The sequence below is a fragment of the Heterocephalus glaber genome, unplaced genomic scaffold, assembly GCF_053883595.1.
Source record: "Heterocephalus glaber isolate CG9 unplaced genomic scaffold, H.glaber_assembly_v1.0 deba00001606, whole genome shotgun sequence".
In the NCBI taxonomy this organism is placed as follows: domain Eukaryota; kingdom Metazoa; phylum Chordata; class Mammalia; order Rodentia; family Bathyergidae; genus Heterocephalus; species Heterocephalus glaber.
The window spans coordinates 17,168,300-17,186,886 of record NW_028258377.1 but is presented as its reverse complement, the minus strand read 5'-3'; the positions used below and the strand labels follow the sequence as shown (position 1 = coordinate 17,186,886).

General features: G+C 43.0%; 1 protein-coding gene across 2 annotated transcripts in view; it reads right to left on the bottom strand.

Moving 5' to 3' along the window:
- Window positions 1-18,587, bottom strand: part of Sh3pxd2b (SH3 and PX domains 2B) — a 109,015-nt gene that overhangs the window by 67,467 nt on the left and 22,961 nt on the right. For both annotated transcript variants that reach the window (XM_087194832.1, XM_004836378.4), the window contains exon 2: window positions 2,628-2,708. In XM_087194832.1, coding sequence (XP_087050958.1) covers window positions 2,628-2,708 — 81 coding nt within the window. The remainder of the gene's footprint in view (window positions 1-2,627; window positions 2,709-18,587) is intronic.

The window sequence follows — 18,587 nt, the reverse complement described above, 5'->3', positions numbered from 1 at the left end:
TTAGCATCTTCAATATATAGCCTCTTTATTTATATTCAGCTCATGTTTGCAGCAGAGCAGAAGAAAATTATAATTTGTATATGATACTGTTTGATAGGGTTGCATACTGTTGAACACAAAACATCACAAATGAGATTATTATGCTTTAAATAATTAGGTAACTGTTATCTTAATTGCTTTACATGCTGCAACAACTCCTGGCAGTTTGTTATGAAGGTGGTTGAGATTGTTGTAGTGATAACTGCAGAAAGCCATTAGGAACATATTATTATCTCCCTCCTTTATAATAATGGGACATGAGCTCTGAAAATTGTTTGACACTTCAGGAACAGATTAGGTCCATATGACCAAGCATGCCTTTGGTTACTTTCACCCAACCTTTTAGGAGAAGCTGTGAGCAGAGAGATACAATGGTATGCAGGGCACAGGGGCTGACTTCTGTTGGCCTAGAAATATCAGCTTTGACTGACCACAGCTGGTCATAAAACTACCCTCTCCAGGTTTCAGTCCCCACCCCCTTGAGGAGTCAAGCAGGGACCCAATATTATGGTTTATTTACTTTTTTTTTTGGTACTGGGGATGGAACTTGGGACCTTTCGCTTTCGAGGCAGGCAGTGGAATCACTGAGTTAAATCCCCGGCCCATGTTATGGTGTAGATCTAAAATGTCCAGCTGGGCATGGTAGTACACGCCTGTAATCCCAGCACTCCCGAGTGACGTAGGAGGATCACAAAAGAGTTCAAGGCCAGCCTGAACTACACAGTGAGACTCTATCTCTAAAAAAAAAGTGCCTCCAAAGTATCCTGTCTGTGGAAGGATCATAGGGGTGCTATGCTCATCAGTGGGCTCATCCATCGATGAGGTCAGTAGCTGACCTCCTCAACGAGGTGAGGCCTAGATAGGGGTAGGTCACTTGGGGCGTGGCCTAGAAGGGTATAGTCTTCTCCCTGGCTTCTCCCTTCTCTCTCTGCTTCTTGGGTGCCATAGTTAAGCAGCTTTTCTCTGCCAGGTTATTCTTTTTTGGTACCAGGGATCGAACTCAGGACCTTGTGCTTGCAAGGCAGGTGCAGCACCACTGAGCTAAATCCCCAGCCCCCCTGCCAGGCTATTCTACCACACTATCTGTATTAGAGCTGATCAACCATGGACTGAAACCACAGAAACTGTGAGCCAAAATAAATCTCTTTAAGTTTCAGGTATTGGCTATTTTGTCCCAGTGATGGGAAAGCAAGTGACTAATACACCCAGGAAAGCTCACTGGCTGACAAACTGCTCTTAGATTGATTGATTGGCATGAGATGAGCCTGTGACACACAAAAACCTGCTCACTGGGACTTCTGAGAAGTGACTGTTGGTCTTTCATGCTGAGTGTGAGCCCAGAGCTGCTGTAGTCATTCTACTATCATGTGGGATCTGAAGGGGAAGTGGGAATGTGGAATGAGGGGAAGATGTCAGGTCAGGTAATACTGTGAAGTCCCTGGATTAAGCTGTGCCTGAATCACAGAAGGCTTCTTCTTTCAAGACATTCAGTTACATCAATCACAAAAAATTACCTTGTTTACTTAAGCAAGTTTGAGTTGGTTCTGTCACTTACAACAGAAATGTCCTGACTGAAACAGAGGGAAGGAAGGCAGTAATCTTGGGATAGAGACTTGCACTGGCCTGAGAAGATGTAGCCCCTTGCAACATGGCAGGAAGATGCACAAAAGTTTAGAAAACAGGGCAAGTTGCCCTCATCTCTGAGGCAAGGATTTCCTAAAGCACTTTGCTACATCATATCCTGAGGGACTACGACTTCTCATACCTGCTTTGAGTTGCTTGCCTTTGGTAACATTAAGATGAAGCTACTGGTCCCAGAATTAGCTTTGTTTCCCTTTAGCGTTTGGCGGGCTTATACTGAGCTGTCCATGTATTGCCCTACTCACTATGAGACTGGAGATACAGATGGTGTTCATTCATTCATTCACTAATCCGTCCACCCACCCACCAAACACCAACTGGACATGTATTGTATGGTAGGCCTTGAATAAAGTATTAAGAGAGAGAGGATGAAGAAGATGTGGTCATGGTCTAGAGGGAGAGACAGGAAAATGGACAACTGCATTACAGGAAAACTCACAGGGCTGTAGGGGCACAGAACAGGTGGCCCTTCTTGGTCAGGGACAAGGCTTCCCAGAGGACCAGAGTCCTGAAGGCAAGAAGGAGTTACTGAGTCAACGAGTGGCTTAGAAGGGTACAAGATAACGTTATGGTCCATGTGAGAGCTGGCAAGTGCAAAGGCCTGGTTGTGGGGATGGGGAGAGAGGGAATCTAAGAGGTCCAGAAAAATGCAACAAATGTAGCTTACCAGAAAACACAATTACTGTTCAAACCTCAAGTTCAAAAATCACACTCCAAAGCATATGGAAATGATTTCTGTATTACTCTCTTTGTGGAAAACCCTTTTCTCTTATTTGGAAAATATTAAATATCAAAATATAAAGCAACAAAGCATGTCCCAAAGAAATGGATGTAATTTTAAGCTGAAGAAATAAAAAGTCTAGACCCTAAAGTCTTAGTGAAAATTAAGTCCAATTAAATTCTTTCCCAACCTGCAGTTCACCAGAAACCATGAATTCTTTCCTTACCTGCAGGTCAAAGAACTTGCTGTAGCGCCGGTAAATGGCCTCTGTGGAGCCACTGGACCATGTGACACGGATGATGTAGACCTGCAGGGAGGGACACAGGAGACAGGTGTTAACACCAAGGTGGCTGCTGTGGTTTAAATGTGTCCCCCAAAGTTCGTGAGTTAGAGACTTCAACCCCAGCACAACAGTATTGGCAGGTAGGACCTTCAGGAGATGATTAGGTCATGAGCTCTGCCCTCAGGAACAGAGGAGATTCGTTATCATGACAGTAGCCTCATTGTAAAGGCAAGTTTGACCCTCTTGTCTTCTTTCCCACATCCTGCCTGTCTGCCTTCTGCAATGGATTACACAGTAAAAAGGCCCTTTCCAGATGCCAGGCCCTTGATCTTGGACTTCTAGTTTCCAAAACTCTAAGAGATAAATCTCTGTTCTTTATCAATTACCCACCTGTTATAGCAATACAAAATGAAGTAAGATGGGGTCTTCTGTTTCTAGCACTCACAAGAAGCACAAGATTCTGAGTCAAAAAGACTCAAGTTTCAACCTCAGCCCTGCCAAGTGACTAGACAAGTTATTGGCTGTCTGAGCCTTAGTTTCCTTCTCAATACAGTGGGCACAATGAGTACAATAATCTCCACCTCCAGAGGTATGCAAAGGACTAAATGATATCAAGTACAGGGCAGTGACAGCAATAACAGCTTAGGAGCAGGGGTTACTGTCAGCATTGGCAGGATTTCTGCCAGTCATACGTAAAACTTTGGTTTTTACCAAGAGAAAGAGGGAGACCTGAGCTCTTCGAAATCTATTTTGTATAGGCTATGCCATGCTGCCATTTCTACCAGGAGGATCCATGCCAAGTCATTTCTTCCTTCTGAATCCCAGTTTCCCTCTGCTTCCTGCTTCCCAGGATAGATGTGAGGATCTGATGCACTCAGGGAACCACTTCATCACCCACAGGGCTGTTTCCAACCCAACCTTTGTCACCATTGAGGCACACACAGGAAGCAATGTATTGACAACAAATTTGGGCTAAGTGGGGTGGGTGTTGGGGAGGTCAAAAGCACCTGGCCGGGGCTGTGGTGATGCTGGAGACCAGCTGGTCACCTAAGGACTATGGGATCTGCACACCTGAAAGCCACTCATGGCTTGTTATAAAGTAGTTGTGACAATTCAAAACACACGTGACAACTCTTTGGACACAAGGATGTGCTGTGCACATGAGGGGCCTCAGGTGTGTTTGAGCCATAAGCTAGGGTTTGTTGGTGAATGCTAGAATCTGGATCTGAAATGTCCCACAAAGGCCCCGTATTAAATACTCGGTCCAAGGCTACACCACTATTAAGAGGTGGCAGAAATTTTAGGAAGGGGTGCTGGGTGGAAGGAAGGTTAGGTCACTGGGGCATGCCCTGGAAGGAGAGAGTGGGACCACAACCCCTTATTGTCTTTGCTTCCCGGCCTCCATGAGGTCAACAGTTCTCCACCACATGCTCCCTGCCATGATGTACTGCCTTGCCATATGCCCAAAAGCAATACAGCCAAGAGTCCATGGACTGAAATCTGGCAAACTGTGAGCCAAAATAAACTTCTTATAAGATGATTTATCTTAGGTACTTCTGACTAACAGAAACAAAAGATACGTCAATGAAGATGACTAACATGTGGATCGTGGACAGCTGTTGTTTTTGCCCACTAATGATTACCCTCCCTTCTTTGAACCAGAACATCTCAACTTTCCTCCAGGGAACCTACTTCTGTACCTCAGCCCAGCCCCTTAGAAACAGGTGTGGAGTTGGCAGTATGACTCAGCGGTAGAGCACTTGCCTAGCATGTACAAGGCGCTACATTCAATCCCCAGGACAGCAGAAAAAAAAAAGTGTACAAGGCGCTACATTCAATCCCCAGGACAGCAGGAAAAAAAAAGTGAACACGTGACCTAAACTGGACCAATCAGAGCCAGTAGGAGTCAGTCCTGAGACTTTTGTTCCAATTTTTTTTTTCCCATTAAGTTTATTAGTACATTTTAGGTATAAAATAGTTACATTCATCATTGGGATCTTGTACCATTACATGAGTTTCTTGGTTCTTTTTTTTTCCCCTTCCCTTGCCCTCCCTTTACCCCCACCACCCTTCCCTATTTCAAAGACTTTGTTTCCATTTTTTTCCTTTTATCATATTTGTTCTTTTCCCTTCTTTCCTTTCCCCCACCCCTCCCACTTCCCCTGCTCCTTTAGGCCTTTACTTCCTGTTACACAATATCAATTACACATTTCTTAAATTACAATATCAAGATCTAGGAGACATTACCATAGATTATACAAAATTTAAAAGGATACAGAAAGCATATTTCAAAAATCTGTTTTGAAATAAATTTGACAACTTCTAAGAAGTACCTTGGAAGACAAATTAATGAAACTAACTCTGGAGGAAATATAAAATTTGAATAGCACCTATTAAAGAAAGTATATTCCTAGCTTGAAAACCTACCTATATGACAACAGGCTCATATACATTTTAACTGATAAATTATATCAAACATTTAAAGCAGAAAAAAGAAGGAACACTTCTCCCCTCATTTTAGGAACTCAACATTGTGCTAATCCTAAAACTGGATAAAGATAATAGGAGAAAAAAGTATGAACATAGATAGAAATTTGTTTAACAAAACAAACTATGAGAAGTCAGATCTGGCAGGATGTAGAAAGTGATTCTTTTATAGGGATGGCAGTGTTGGTTCAGCATTGGAAGATCCACCCCCAAAAGTCATCATTTTAACAGAAGAACGGAAAAAGCCATATGATCCTGTCACTAGTTGGAGAAAAAGTATTAGACTAAATTCTATAGCTGTTCATGGTAAAAGCTATCAGGACACCAGAAGTAGAACAGAACCTTCTCAACAGATTAAAGAGATGTACTCCTTACTTCCAGTGAGAATGCCTTATATGAATGGAGAAGATACAATCCTTTCTCCTTAAGGTGGGGAACAACGGCAGATAAGCTTACTCTTTATGTCCATTAAACTTTGAAACCTAGGCCCCACCAAAACAGTCTGGCAATAAAATGACACAACTAGGATAGGATTGGCAAGGTAGAAGTAAAATCTTTATATGTAGATGAAATGATCATCAACAGAGAAAATACTAAGAAATCTCTAGGAGCCCCTAGAACTTGTATTTAAATTTAGCAGGATTAGAAAACACAAGGTATATATAAAAATTCAGGTCTGTGTATACTTTCTGTAAATGAAGAATTGGATATTGAAATTTAAAAGTTATGTAGGAGTACAAAGGACCTAGAAAAGTTAAAAAGAAAAACAAAAAAAAAGAACAGTGTTGAAAGACGTTTAGTACCTAATTTTAAGACTTCTTCTAAAGCTACAGTAATCAAGGCAGTGTTAGTGTAAGGAAAGACATATAGATCATTTGAATAAAACAGAGAATCCAGAAATAGAATCACACATATATGGTCCACTGAGTTTTGAAAGATTATTTAACAGTAGCATTTTATAGAATATAAACTCAATTCAAGAGCCAAGGAAGAGATAGTGTTTTCAGCAAACAGCACTAGAACACCTGGTATCCGTATATAAAAAAATTAACCTCAACCCTTTATTTCCATACATAAAAATAACTTGAAAGGATCTATGAACCAAAATATGAAAGACTAAAACTATAAAACTTCAAGAAGAAATTATAAGGGAAAATGTTCATGAATTTAGGGTAGATGAGAACTTCTTAGGATACAAAAAATATGATGTATAAAAGAAAAAAATTGATAGATGAGATTCCATCAAAATTTAGAACTTTAAATGACATCGTTAAAATGAAAAGTAGTCCTTAAAGAGACCATATTTACAATGCATATAACCTATGACCAGAATATATAAAGAATTCTTAGAGCTCATTAATAGACAACCCAATTAAAATGTAGACATAAGAAGATGATAAATAGCCAATATAGCACAAGGAAAGGTGTGCAACTCTAGAATCAGAAAAATACTAATCAGTACAATAACAAGATTGAATTATACATTCGCTAGGGAGATAAAGTTAAAAGTTTTAAAAGCCTTGTCATGACTTTTTCTTTTTGTTGGATTCTCCCCCTTTGTGTTTAATTTGTCACGCCCAATGGATTCATTCTGCTGGGTTTCCTGGAGTTGTGAACCTCATTGTCTTTTCCTAGGGTATTGTCTAAAATGTTTTGGAGTGCTGGTTTGATATTCATGAAGTTCCTGAGGTGCTCTTTATCATGAAAGTATCTTATTTCTCCATCAATTTTGAAAGATAGTTTTGCAGGGTACATCAATCTGGGTTGGAGGCTGTTCTCCTTTAGGGCTTGAAATACATCACTCCAAGCTCTTCTTGCCTTGAGGGTTTGCACTGAGAAGTCTGCTGTGATTCTGATGGGCTTTCCTCTGTATGTGATTTGTTTCTTTTCTCTCACTGCTTGTAGAATTTTGTTCTTCTGTTGGATGTCTGGAATCCTAACTATTACATGCCTATGTGTAGATTTTTTTTTGATCAAGGCTAGTTGGAGTCCTACATGCCTCACTTATCTGTATGTCAAGTTCTTTTCCCCTGCTTGGGAAGTTTTCTGCCATCACTTCTGTGAACAGTTTTTTTTATGTCATCTGCACTCTCTCTCCTCTTTCTTCATTCACTCCAATCAGTCTTATGTTATTCTTCTTTGCATTGTCTACCAGCTGCTGGACTGATTTCTCGTGTTCCTTTACAATTTTAAAATAATTTTTCTTTTCCTGGTCACTAATTGAAATCTTTTCTTCTATATCTGAAATTCTATCCTCACATTGGTTCATTCTGCTGCGCAGACTTTCTATGGAGTTTTTAATCTCCTGGAAATCCATTTGCATCTGTTTTATGGATTCCATTTGTTTTCTGTGTTGGGATTCCATCATGTTCCTCAGATCCTCTATTTTTTTTATCTGTGTCCTCTCTAGATTTATTAATCATGTCTTGCACCATGAGCAAAATCTTTGCTGTTATCTGAGTAATTATTTCTGATTTCATTTTTCCCAGATCCTCTTTTGTTGCCAGTTCAGAGAGTCCAGGTGGTTGAGTATCAGATTTTTTCATCTCATTTCCCTTTGGGGTTGCTGTAGGTGATCCAGAAGTCTATTTTTGAGACTTGTTTACGTGTCTTCTCATTTTCACTGGGGTGTGTGTGTGTGTGCTTCTGGCACTCGCAGGGCTCACTTTCTCTGCCCTAGGAGCTTGGGATGATGTCCGGGGAGCTTCCTTCTGGGTGCTGGGACTGGATCAGCTTCTCTGTAATTCAGATTCTCTTGCCTGAGCATCCTGAGTGCTCCAATTCTTGAGAAAGGCAAGCTTTCTTCTTTTAAAGCTGTTAGGATGAGGCCATCCTACCATTTGTGAGGTGCCTGACTAAGAACAAAGCCACTATCAGTAGAATGCTGATACAAAGTCTGACCTTTATATCTAGTTCTGCTTGAAGCTTAGCCTATCAAGGAACTATCCTGTTTATAATTATGTTGTGAGGCACATCCAACCTCTTGAGTTATCTCTGAGGCAGTTTAAGTTTGATCTCTGATACACATCATGCAGTCTAGACTGATAGAGAGGAAGGGCAGGAGAGAGGTCTCTGAAGCCTAGAGTCATCATAGTGTACCTTGTAAGACATGTACGACTTAACACAGCTGGGGAAGAAAGGGGAGACTGTGGATGGAGAGGAGATGATGGGGGCTGACTGTAGGTGGACTGAGGAACAAGGACCAGCTCAGGAATGATGGGGTACTGTGCCTGGCAGGGGTTTCCAAAGTGGTTTTAGGCAGAGTCTCTTTTCAAGTGAACTCTTATAAGGACACCCACATTCAAAACAGAAAAAGGAGCCACATGTGGTGGTGAATGCCTGTAATCTCAGTACTCAGTAGGCTGAAGCAGGACTGTGAGTCTGAAGCCATCCTGGCTCCACAGTGAGCTGGAGGCCAATAGGAATTACACAGTAAGACCCTGCCCTTCCCCCCACAAAAAAGAAAACAAAAAGGAGAACAGCTTCAGGGGGCTGAAGCCAGAGTCCAGTATGAACACCATGGACACCATCTAGGTAAGAAGAGATGAAAATTGAAAGATAAATCAGGACAAGATGGGAGGTAGCCTAGAATGCCAGGCAAACATGCTCACTGACCTCTTTAAAGCCAACCTGATTTTATCTCAAAGAAGCAGGCAGAGAAGAAGGAACTTTAGCTCTGGAGCTGAGAAGCTCTGGACTCACAGTTTCCCAATTCTCAGTCTCAGCTTCCTTATCTGTAAAACTGATGATAAGATGTGAAGCCCTGAGTTCCTTTCCTGGCAGACAGGAAACAATCAACAAGTCCTAGAGCTCTGCACTCCAGTCCTGCTCACAGAAACAAGACTGTTTTTACACCCTGGATGTAGGCAGCCTGGCTCACCCCATCCTCTGTCTTGTTCACCATTCCTAGGCAACTCACACAGCCATAGAACAGGCCAAGGCATCCTGCAGGAGGCAGGGGTTGGCTATCACCTCAGAAAGGCAAGTTCCTGACCAAAAGAAAGCTGCACTTACAAATCCAACTGACCGGCCACACACACAGTAAGTGTTATTAAAGAAGTCTTCCAATCTGCTCTGTAGCCTTCAGCCCTCCCTCATCAACTCCAGCATGGAGGTCTAAATCGCTCCTACTCATTCATTCATTTTACATTTATTAAGCACTTCTTGTGTGCTAGGTGCTGGGATACAACTGGGAACAAGACAGGCTCAGATCCTGCCCTTGGGGAGTGGGAAGATGGGCAACAAACCAGCAAACCACCCAACCCGTATATCCACCCTATGTACCCAGGGTCCCCACCTCCAGAGACTGAAAATGCTACACTGCTGCTGACAGGTACTGCTTAGTTAAGCCTACCATGGGTGCGCCTGTGTTCAACTCTAAAATCACAACGGCATATAAATACAATCAGCCTTCTGTAGCCTCAATTTTTTTCTCTTGTCATTATTCCTTAGTGATTTCACAACTATTTGCATAGTATTTACATTGTAATAGGTATTATAATCGAGACATTATTTAAAGAATATGAGAGATGCACAGGTTCTGTGAGACTATATTCTATACAATTTTATACAAGGGACTTGCACATCTGCTGATTTTGGTATCCTCAAGGGTCCTGGGACCAATCCTCCTCTGCTATGGAAAGCCAACTAATTATTAATTACAGTGAGTGCTAGGAAGGCCCCCAAAGGCTGCTGTAATGGTGCACAATGGGGCTGGTTACTTAGGTGAGGCGGCCTTGGGAGGGAAGGCCTTTGAACTGAGAACTAAAGGACTAAGAGCCGGTCTCAGGAGGGCCAAGGAAAGGATATTCCAGGCAGGAGCAACAGCAGGAGGCTGGAGTACAGTGGGCCTATGTGAGCATGGGAGAGCACCGTGGCAGGACAGAGCTGGGGAAGGGAGAGGCTGAGAAGGGGCCACAGCTGGAAGGCAAGGGGCTTGCAGGCCACAGACAGAAGTGGGGCTGCTATTCTGCTGAAGAGTTTTAATGGGTGGAGGGAAGCATGTGAACTGATCTAATGTACTGTTATACCAAGTATCCATGAGACGCTAGTTCTAGGAGCTCCGTGGATATCAAAATCTGCAGTTGTTCAAGTCCTTTACATAAAATGGCACTGCATTTGCATAGAACCTACATACATCCTCCTATATATCACAAGTCATTGCTAGAGTATTTATAATACGTAACATAGGGCTGGGGATTTAGCTCAGTGGTTTCGCTGCCTGTTGCCCAGGCACAAGGACCCGAGTTCAATCCCCGGTACAAAAAAAAAAAGGGTTTATAATATGTAACACAATGCCTACTTTTACGTACTTGTATGGATTCAGTGTGTGGCAAATTTTGCATTTTGGAACTTTCTGGATTTTTAAAAAAAAAATTTTGACCTGAGGTTGGTTGAATCAGAGGATATGGAACCTGATTCCATTTATATGTCATTGTGATTTTAATTTTACATATTTATGGAGTGCAGTGTGTTAATGTAGCCCATGTATAAATGTGCAATGATCAAATCAAACTAGTGAGAATCTCCATCCAACTGTGTATTTTTAAAGACATCCATATATATCCCTTCAGCTGCTGTGTGGAAAATGGTTTGGCGAGGAGCAGGGACAAAAGCAAGGGGACTTTCGCAACTCCAACAAGAAATTAAAAGCTGAAAGAAACCCCAGAACTCACACAGGCTAATGGTTCACCTTCTAGATGGGTAAACTGAGGCCTAGAAACAGAAAATACTGTACCAAAGGTTCTCATCATTGGGGATGTTAAGGCAAAGTTTGAAAGATTGTCAAGGACACTGCCAATGAAAATTTAAAAACAAGAGGGAAAAAAGAGAAAGATCATCAGATACTGTGTGCTTTCTTAAAACACAAAAACAAAGCAATCTCCCATTAGTGGAAACAAAATCCTGTTACACAATTCACTTTTGGCCGCTTGTTTACAATTTTTTAAAGTTCTGTATGTACGGTACAAGAGCTCTGCTGCAAGCCTAATTGGTTTATTGGCATCAATCTCAGAACCAGATTTGACACCTCAATTTTTAGGTCCACATCTAACTGTTTAATGAGAATTGCCTTAGTCCAGGGTTTGGGGCCAATAAGATGGAATATGCATTGGGTTCCAAGGCCAGCTCTGTACTGTGGGTACAAAGACTCACAAGATACCACCCCACCCCACCCCAACCCCGCCCCGATGGCTGCAGTGCTTTTTTTTCTCTGGAATGGGAAGTCATCATCCTGGCTGATTAAGCACCTAACAATTACAGAGCCTTGCCCAATGCCTGGAACAAATCAGGAGTACAAAGTGGTTTTTTCCTCATCCTGGGTATCCTATGTTCCTGCTTGTCTGGAATCTTTTCCCCTCCTTTGGGGATAGTTCTCTGGAGAATCATCTCTTTCCTTCTCTAGTTTTTGTGATGGGGCTGGACATATATCCCAGGCCCAGCCTATTACAGCAATTCATAGCCACAAAGATAGTTCATGAATGGGTAATTGACCCAAGCAAGGCTGATGGGACCCAATTCCAAGACTTTTGATTGGAAGACTTCCAAGAGGAAAGAGTCTCCCCCACTTCCCTCAATGGCCAGCTAGAGGAACTTGGCACCAGGAATTATTCCAGAGCAAGCAGCTGTCACCCAGAAGACAGAACTAATACAGGAAGGCAGAATCCTGAGGACATTGTCTGAAACACTGGGTCCAGCTCAAACCCAGGCAATTTGCTGACATGAACCAAAAGAGTTTGCTACGGTTTGGGCATAACCGAGCATCCTCCAAAGGTCCCTTGTGAAAGTTCAGTCTTCAGGTTGGTGGTGATGGGAGGTGCTGTGGTCCTTTAAGAGGTGAGTCCTAGTGGGAGGTCCTTAGGTCTTTGGGAATGTGCCCTCAAAAAAGATTGTGGGACTCTGGTCTCTCAATCTCTCACTGCTTCTGTGCTCAAGATGTGACTGCTTGCCCTGAAGTACAGCCTGCCACTGCCATCTGGCACCTTTGCCAGAGGCCCAAACCAATGGGACGTGATCTTGGGTACGAAGCTCCCAAACTGTAAGCCAAAGGAACCATTTTTCTTTAGTAAGTTAGTTGCTGCAGATATTTCACTGTAGTAATGAACAGCTGATTAAAACACATTTTCTTTCTTGCTTGCAACAGTTCTGAGTTAGTTTCTGTTACGTGCAACCAAACCAAAACTGACACACCTGACTTGCCTCTGAGATTATATTCCAAACCCAGGTAATACTCTGTGGCTTGGTGTTGAGTTAAAAGCCAACTTCTCCAGCAGCATTATCCAACAGCAGCCAAGAGGTAGAAACATGCAAGTGTCCATCATAAATGCAAGGCACTAAGGTTTGAATGTGTTCCCCCAGGTGCTGACAACTTAATCCCTAGTGCAACAACATTAGAAGGTGGGGCCTAAGGTGAGGGGACTAGGCTAAGGCTCTGCCCTCATGAACAAAATAATGCCATCATCACGGGAGTGGGTACGTTATCTCAGGAGTGGGTTCCTTATAAAAGACTCCCCCTTCGTCTCTCCCTCATCCTCTATTAGCCCTTCTGTCATGTGATGCCTTCCATCATGGGATGATAGAACAAGAAGGCTCTCACTGTATACCCTGTGATCAGGGACTTCCTAGCTGTGAGAAATATGAGCCAATGCCTTTCTGTTCACTATAAATACAGCCTGTGATATTATTCTACAGCAGCACAAACTGAACTAAGACACATAAAGAAAATGTGTGCATAACACACAATGGAATATTATTCAACCTTTAAGGAAATTCTGACACATGCTATGACACTGATGAAACCTGAAGACATTATCATTATGCTCAGTGAAATAAGGCTGTTATAAAAGGACAAATGCTGTATCATATAAGGTACCTAGAATAGTCAAATTCATGGATATAAAGGAGAATGGTGGTTGCCAGATAGAATGGTCTGAGGAGTGGTTGTTTAATGGGTTTTGTGACTGTTAATCACGATATGTCAACCTGAATGGATTGAAAACGCCTAGCGGATTACTGAAGCACAGTTCTGGGTGTCTCTGTGGATGACTGACATGTACACCAGCAAACTGATGGAGAATACCCACGTTGTATTTGGGTGGCACCAACCAATGGGCCTGTAGTCTGGATGGAATAAAAAAAGGAAAGATGGAAGTATGGCCATTTCAAAGAACTCCAATCTTGGCCTTTGTATTTGGACATCAGTCTCTAGATCTCCAGTTTCTTCAGCTTTCCAATGCAGATTTATACCAGTGACCTTTCAGTGAGCTTCGAGGCCTTTGTCCTTGGACTGGCCCTGCATTTTTTTTTTTTTTTTTTGAGACAGGGTCTCACCATGTAGTTTAGGCTGGTCTTGACTATGTCGCCCAGGCTGGCCTTGAACTTGTGGAGATTCTCCTGACTCAGCTTCCCAACTGCAGGGATTACAGGTGTGCACCACCAGGCCTTGTGCCTGCATTTTTTCCCCCCAGAACTGGGGATCGAACTCAGGACTTTGGCCACTGTGGACTCTCCTGCCTCTGATCTTGCAAACAGTCATTGAGAACTTCCCACCTCTGAGAAAGCCTACTATTAAATCCCCTTGCACAATTATAAATGTATTTCCTATTGATTCTGTTCCTCTAAAGAACCATAGCTAATACAGGGTTGGAGATGGATGGTGGTGATGGTTGTACAACAAAGTGAATGTACTTAATACCACTGAATTGTCCACTTAAAAAAAGTTGAAATGGTAAATTCATATTATGTATATGTTACCACGATGTAAAAAAACTAATGGTTTTTTTTTAAAAAAAAGCAGATTTCTTGTACAGATTTACATATTCTGCTTGTTTCTAGGAAATGATCCTAAAACTTTTTCCATGGCACAGGCCTCAAAACATATGCAGCACATGAGAAAATGAAAAAATGGAAACAAAGTGTTTGTAAATAGGGAGAGATGGAGGGGTTGAAGGGAGGGCAGGGGAATAGGGAAAAAAATAAGAACCAAGATAGATTACATAAAGGTACAAATTTCCAATGATGAATGTCCTTATATTGTATACCTAAAATGTACCAATAAAATTAATGTAAAAAGTATGCAGCACAACTGAGGAAGGACTTCTTTTGGGAATATATTTTAGAAGTCTCAAAATTCAACAGTATAGGATGATTACAGGATGGATAAAAGACTTGAACAATACTTCATTGAAGAAAATGCATGGATACCAAAGACGATTATGTAATAGAGGGTCAACACAATTAGCCACTAGCGAAATGCAAATTGATACTGTGAAGAGATGCTACTGCTCCTATGATTGGTAAGTGACTTTCAAAGGCTTGTGCTGCAGGCCTGGTTGTCAGTCCATGGAGCTACTACTACAAGGTGTTGGATCATTAGGATAGTAGTGGTGAACCTATAGCCTGTGTGCAGCAGCTGGCTGTTATCATCAAAAGCTCTAAAAGGTTTGCCATCACTTCTTTAGGAAGTGGGGCCTATTGGGAGGAAGTTAGATCATTGGCCGTGTGTCCCTGAATTCTCCTATCTCTTTCCCTGCCAAAAAGTAAGTAGTTTCCTCCACCATGAACTCCCACCATGATGTGCTCCCTTTCCACAGGCTCAAAAGCAATGGAAACAACCAACTACAGACTGAAACTTCCGAAACCATGAGCCAAAATAAACCTTTCCTTCTTATAAGTTGTTTATCTCAGGCATTTCTGTCATAGTAACAGAAAGCTAATACAACTATGCATCTTTTAGCATGACTAAAATAAAAAATATTGACTATAACAAGTACTGATGGGAATGTGCAGCACCTGGATTCTTATGTTGCTGGTGGGAAAGGAAAATCTCAGAGCTGCTCGGAAAGATGTTTAGTGGATGCTGAATCACTGTGTAAAATGTTACAGGTGAACAGGAGAGTCACACAATGTCAGAGTATGACCCATGATTACTTTCCCAGCAAAGGGAAGATGTGTTACCTTGTAGAACTGTAACAAGGGATCAAACCTAGCATTACCCACAGAGGGACAACCAGATCCTGTGTGGGCCTCAAAGTGATATGTAGAAGGTCTACAAAATCTTCTGTCAGTACTGTTGCCAAAAATACTTAACTTGAATCTCAAGCTTAGTGACCTAAGTTCCAATCTGTAGGAAATACATGAGAGAGGGGAACAAGCTGAATAATACTATAAGGAAACAATCAGAAAAATTCAGAACATGGGATGTTCTATAAATCAAGTAACAGGGCACAGCTCAAATGCTATTTCCTCCAGAAAGTCCTGTTATTGCTCCTTCCTCACAGGACTTGGTTGGGCTGCTGGGTTGTGTATCTCCTTGGCAGCGAATTTCCTATCATGAAGCTAATCTCACTTTACTATAGTTGCCTAAAGTCACACCTTTCCCAGTGGACTCTAAGTTTCATGACAACAGAGACCTTGCTTGTCCCTTGTGTCAGGGCCTGGCACTGAGCACAATGGAAATATATGCTTAATGAATTATGGGGATGAAAATGAGACATCAGGAGGTCAAGGGCCCTGGCCATGTCTTGGGATCACTTTGCTTCTTTATCTGTCCTCTCTACACCCTGCCCTGCCTCACCACAATCCACAGCCTGCCCTCTCACCCCCCAACACCCGCAACTGGAGCAGTGAGTCCCAGGAAGCAGCTTGGATTTCCTCCTTCTTGGAATGAGGAAGCAGAGACCACAGCTGGGGTTTGAAGGCCACAGAGCATTTCCAGCTCCCACCATTTACTGTTCCTCTTTCTCAACCTCTCAGCAGGCCTGCGTGGCTTAGCCCATCCCAGACTCCCCAACCCCATCACAACACTAGCCTCACCAGGCCCCAAGTCCTGGGTTTCTTTACTTCCCTTAAGGTGGTGAGAAAACACTATCAGCCAGAGGAGGGTGGGAGGTAGTGGGGAGGGGGGGAACGACACCATGGCCAGGGTACTGGGCCAGAGGTAGGCAGATGGCAAGAGATTTGGTCTCTCCCTGACCCCCATGAGTCTGTAGGCCAGGCTAGCCCTTCCTGCCTTTTCCTAGTAAGAGATGGAGGCTCAGAAGTAGTCACTTGTGTAGGGTCATACAGCTACAAAGTCAGAATGAGGCCTCTAAGTCAGGCTGTCTCTAACTCTGCCAGCCTTGCCGTACCAGGGAATCCTGCTTTTGCCCTGGCAGCTTGGCCACAGCTGCTGGACTGTGGGCCACAGGGCTGATGCCTGCTCTATCTCTCAATTGTTCCTGAGCTTAACTGCACATTCTCTTACTATTCTGGGAGATTGTGGAGTCCAGTGATTACAGTGGCTTGAACTCACATCTTGTTTCCAGCTTAACAGGCTGTGTGGTCGTGGAAAAGTGGCTTAACATCCCCATGACTCAGTTTCCACACCAATAAAAAGTGGAAACTGTAATAGTAGTAAGCTGAGTCAGGGTGAAGATTAAAGGAGACTATGCATGAAGACTGCTTATTTTGGTGTTTGGATATGGCAAATGTTCCACACAGAGAAGCTCTCCTCCCCATCACCTTCACTGTCATCATCTCTATCATCCTCATCCTCAGCCTGATCTTACCATCATCACCACAATAAGGACAGGGAAGCAGAGGTGAAGGAGGCTCATAGCCCCTCCCAAAGAACATCCATAGCCTGTTCCACCTCTCTCTACTCCACCCCATGTTCCTAGGGCTCTGCCCTTTCCACCTTCCTCTCTGCTCCCTGGGTCCATGGGGTCCTGGGAATACATCCCCCACTTCACCTAACCCGTGCACAGGTTTCCTGGCTGTTGAGGGGCAGGGCTCTGTCACCTCCCCATGGGTCCCTATGGGGAAGGCCCTGACTCTCCCCCTTCGACCCCAAAGCCTTAGTGGAGGGGAGCCACGTCTGGCCCAAATGCCAACTGCCGTATGTGAGCCTGCTTGGTGCCAGAGCTTCATCTACCCTGGCTCTTCCTACCCTCCTTAGGATTGGGGACCATACCAGGGAATTTCAGGTCAGCCCCACCTGTCGGGAGCTGCCACTGAAAGGACTAAGAATGTTGACTGTTTCTTGGGAGGATGGTGTTAGGTGTCTTGTGGCCAGGGGCCACTAAGGCCAGGGTCCTCTAAGGACCAATCTGTCCTGGGGCGTCCACTTTTCTTAAACTTGGAAAAATTTAAAAGGTGAGAAAGAAAAAATATAGTAATCGGTAGGTGGATACCCTCGTAAGAAGTACCACCTGTCCTGCCTGCCCCCCGTGGCCAGAGATGATTGGCTCATGGAGATAGTCACCTGATCCAAGAAGCCAAGGTAATCAGGATCTCTTTTTTACTCAGCAATTTGGACTAGACCTGAGCAACTCAGCTCCACCCCAAAGAACTAGAGCCCAGACCAATCTCCACATGCTGTGGTGACATGTGGTCTGCAGAGAGGGACTGCTGAAGGGGAGCTGTAGTGAGCAGAGGCACAGGTTGACCCTGCCTGGCTCCAGTCCATGCTCCAGTTAGTTCCTGCTTCCCAGGCTGTCTATGGCCTCTATGACGCACAGAAGGGACTGGGGCCTTCCACTTAATTCCCCTTTGTGCATGACAAGGGTTTCTGGGGAACTAAAATACTTCTGATATACAGGGGAAAGTCTGGGTGCTAAAACAATGTAATCTCAGTCCCAAAAGATATTATAGTTGGCCTCTGTAATGCAGGTTCCACGTTCACAGATGGAAAATGTTTAAAAAACTGTGTCTATACTAAACATGCACAGACTTTCTTCTTGTCTTATTCCCTGAACAATACAGTGTAACAACTATTTACATAGTATTATGAATTATAAGCAATATAGAGATGATTTAAAGTACATGAAAGGATGTACAGATGCTATGCCATTTTATGTATCTGGATTTTGATACCTGCAAGGTCTTGAAGCCAATTTCTCATGAATAACAAGGGATAATTGTATATAATTATATATAGTATACACAAATGTACACATATATGCACACATGAACATACTACAAACCTGCACACAGTTGCTTCTTATTGGCAGTAGTTATGTTCTATAGCACCAAGAACACTGATTTAGCAAATACTTAATCAACACTCCTTGGTTAACCAACACTCCTTAACCACAGGGTTAAGGTCCTTCAAGTCCTTTTCATTTTCATCATGTGACTGATCAATAGACACTTATGTAATGCATGGCTTTTTTTTTTTTTTTTCTTCAATACTGGGGATTGAGCCAGGGAGCACTGAGCTACATCTCCAGCAATTTCTTTCTTTTTTTTTTTTCATTTTAAGACAGGGTCTTGCTAAGCTGCCCAGGCTAACTTTGAACTTGTGATCCTCCTGCCTCAACTTTCCAAGCAGCTGGGATTACAGGTGTGTACTACCCCGCCTGGCTCGATGTGTTTCTTTTAAAGACATCTTTAAAAACACATCACAAATTTAACACTGAACCCATGGCTAGCAGTACT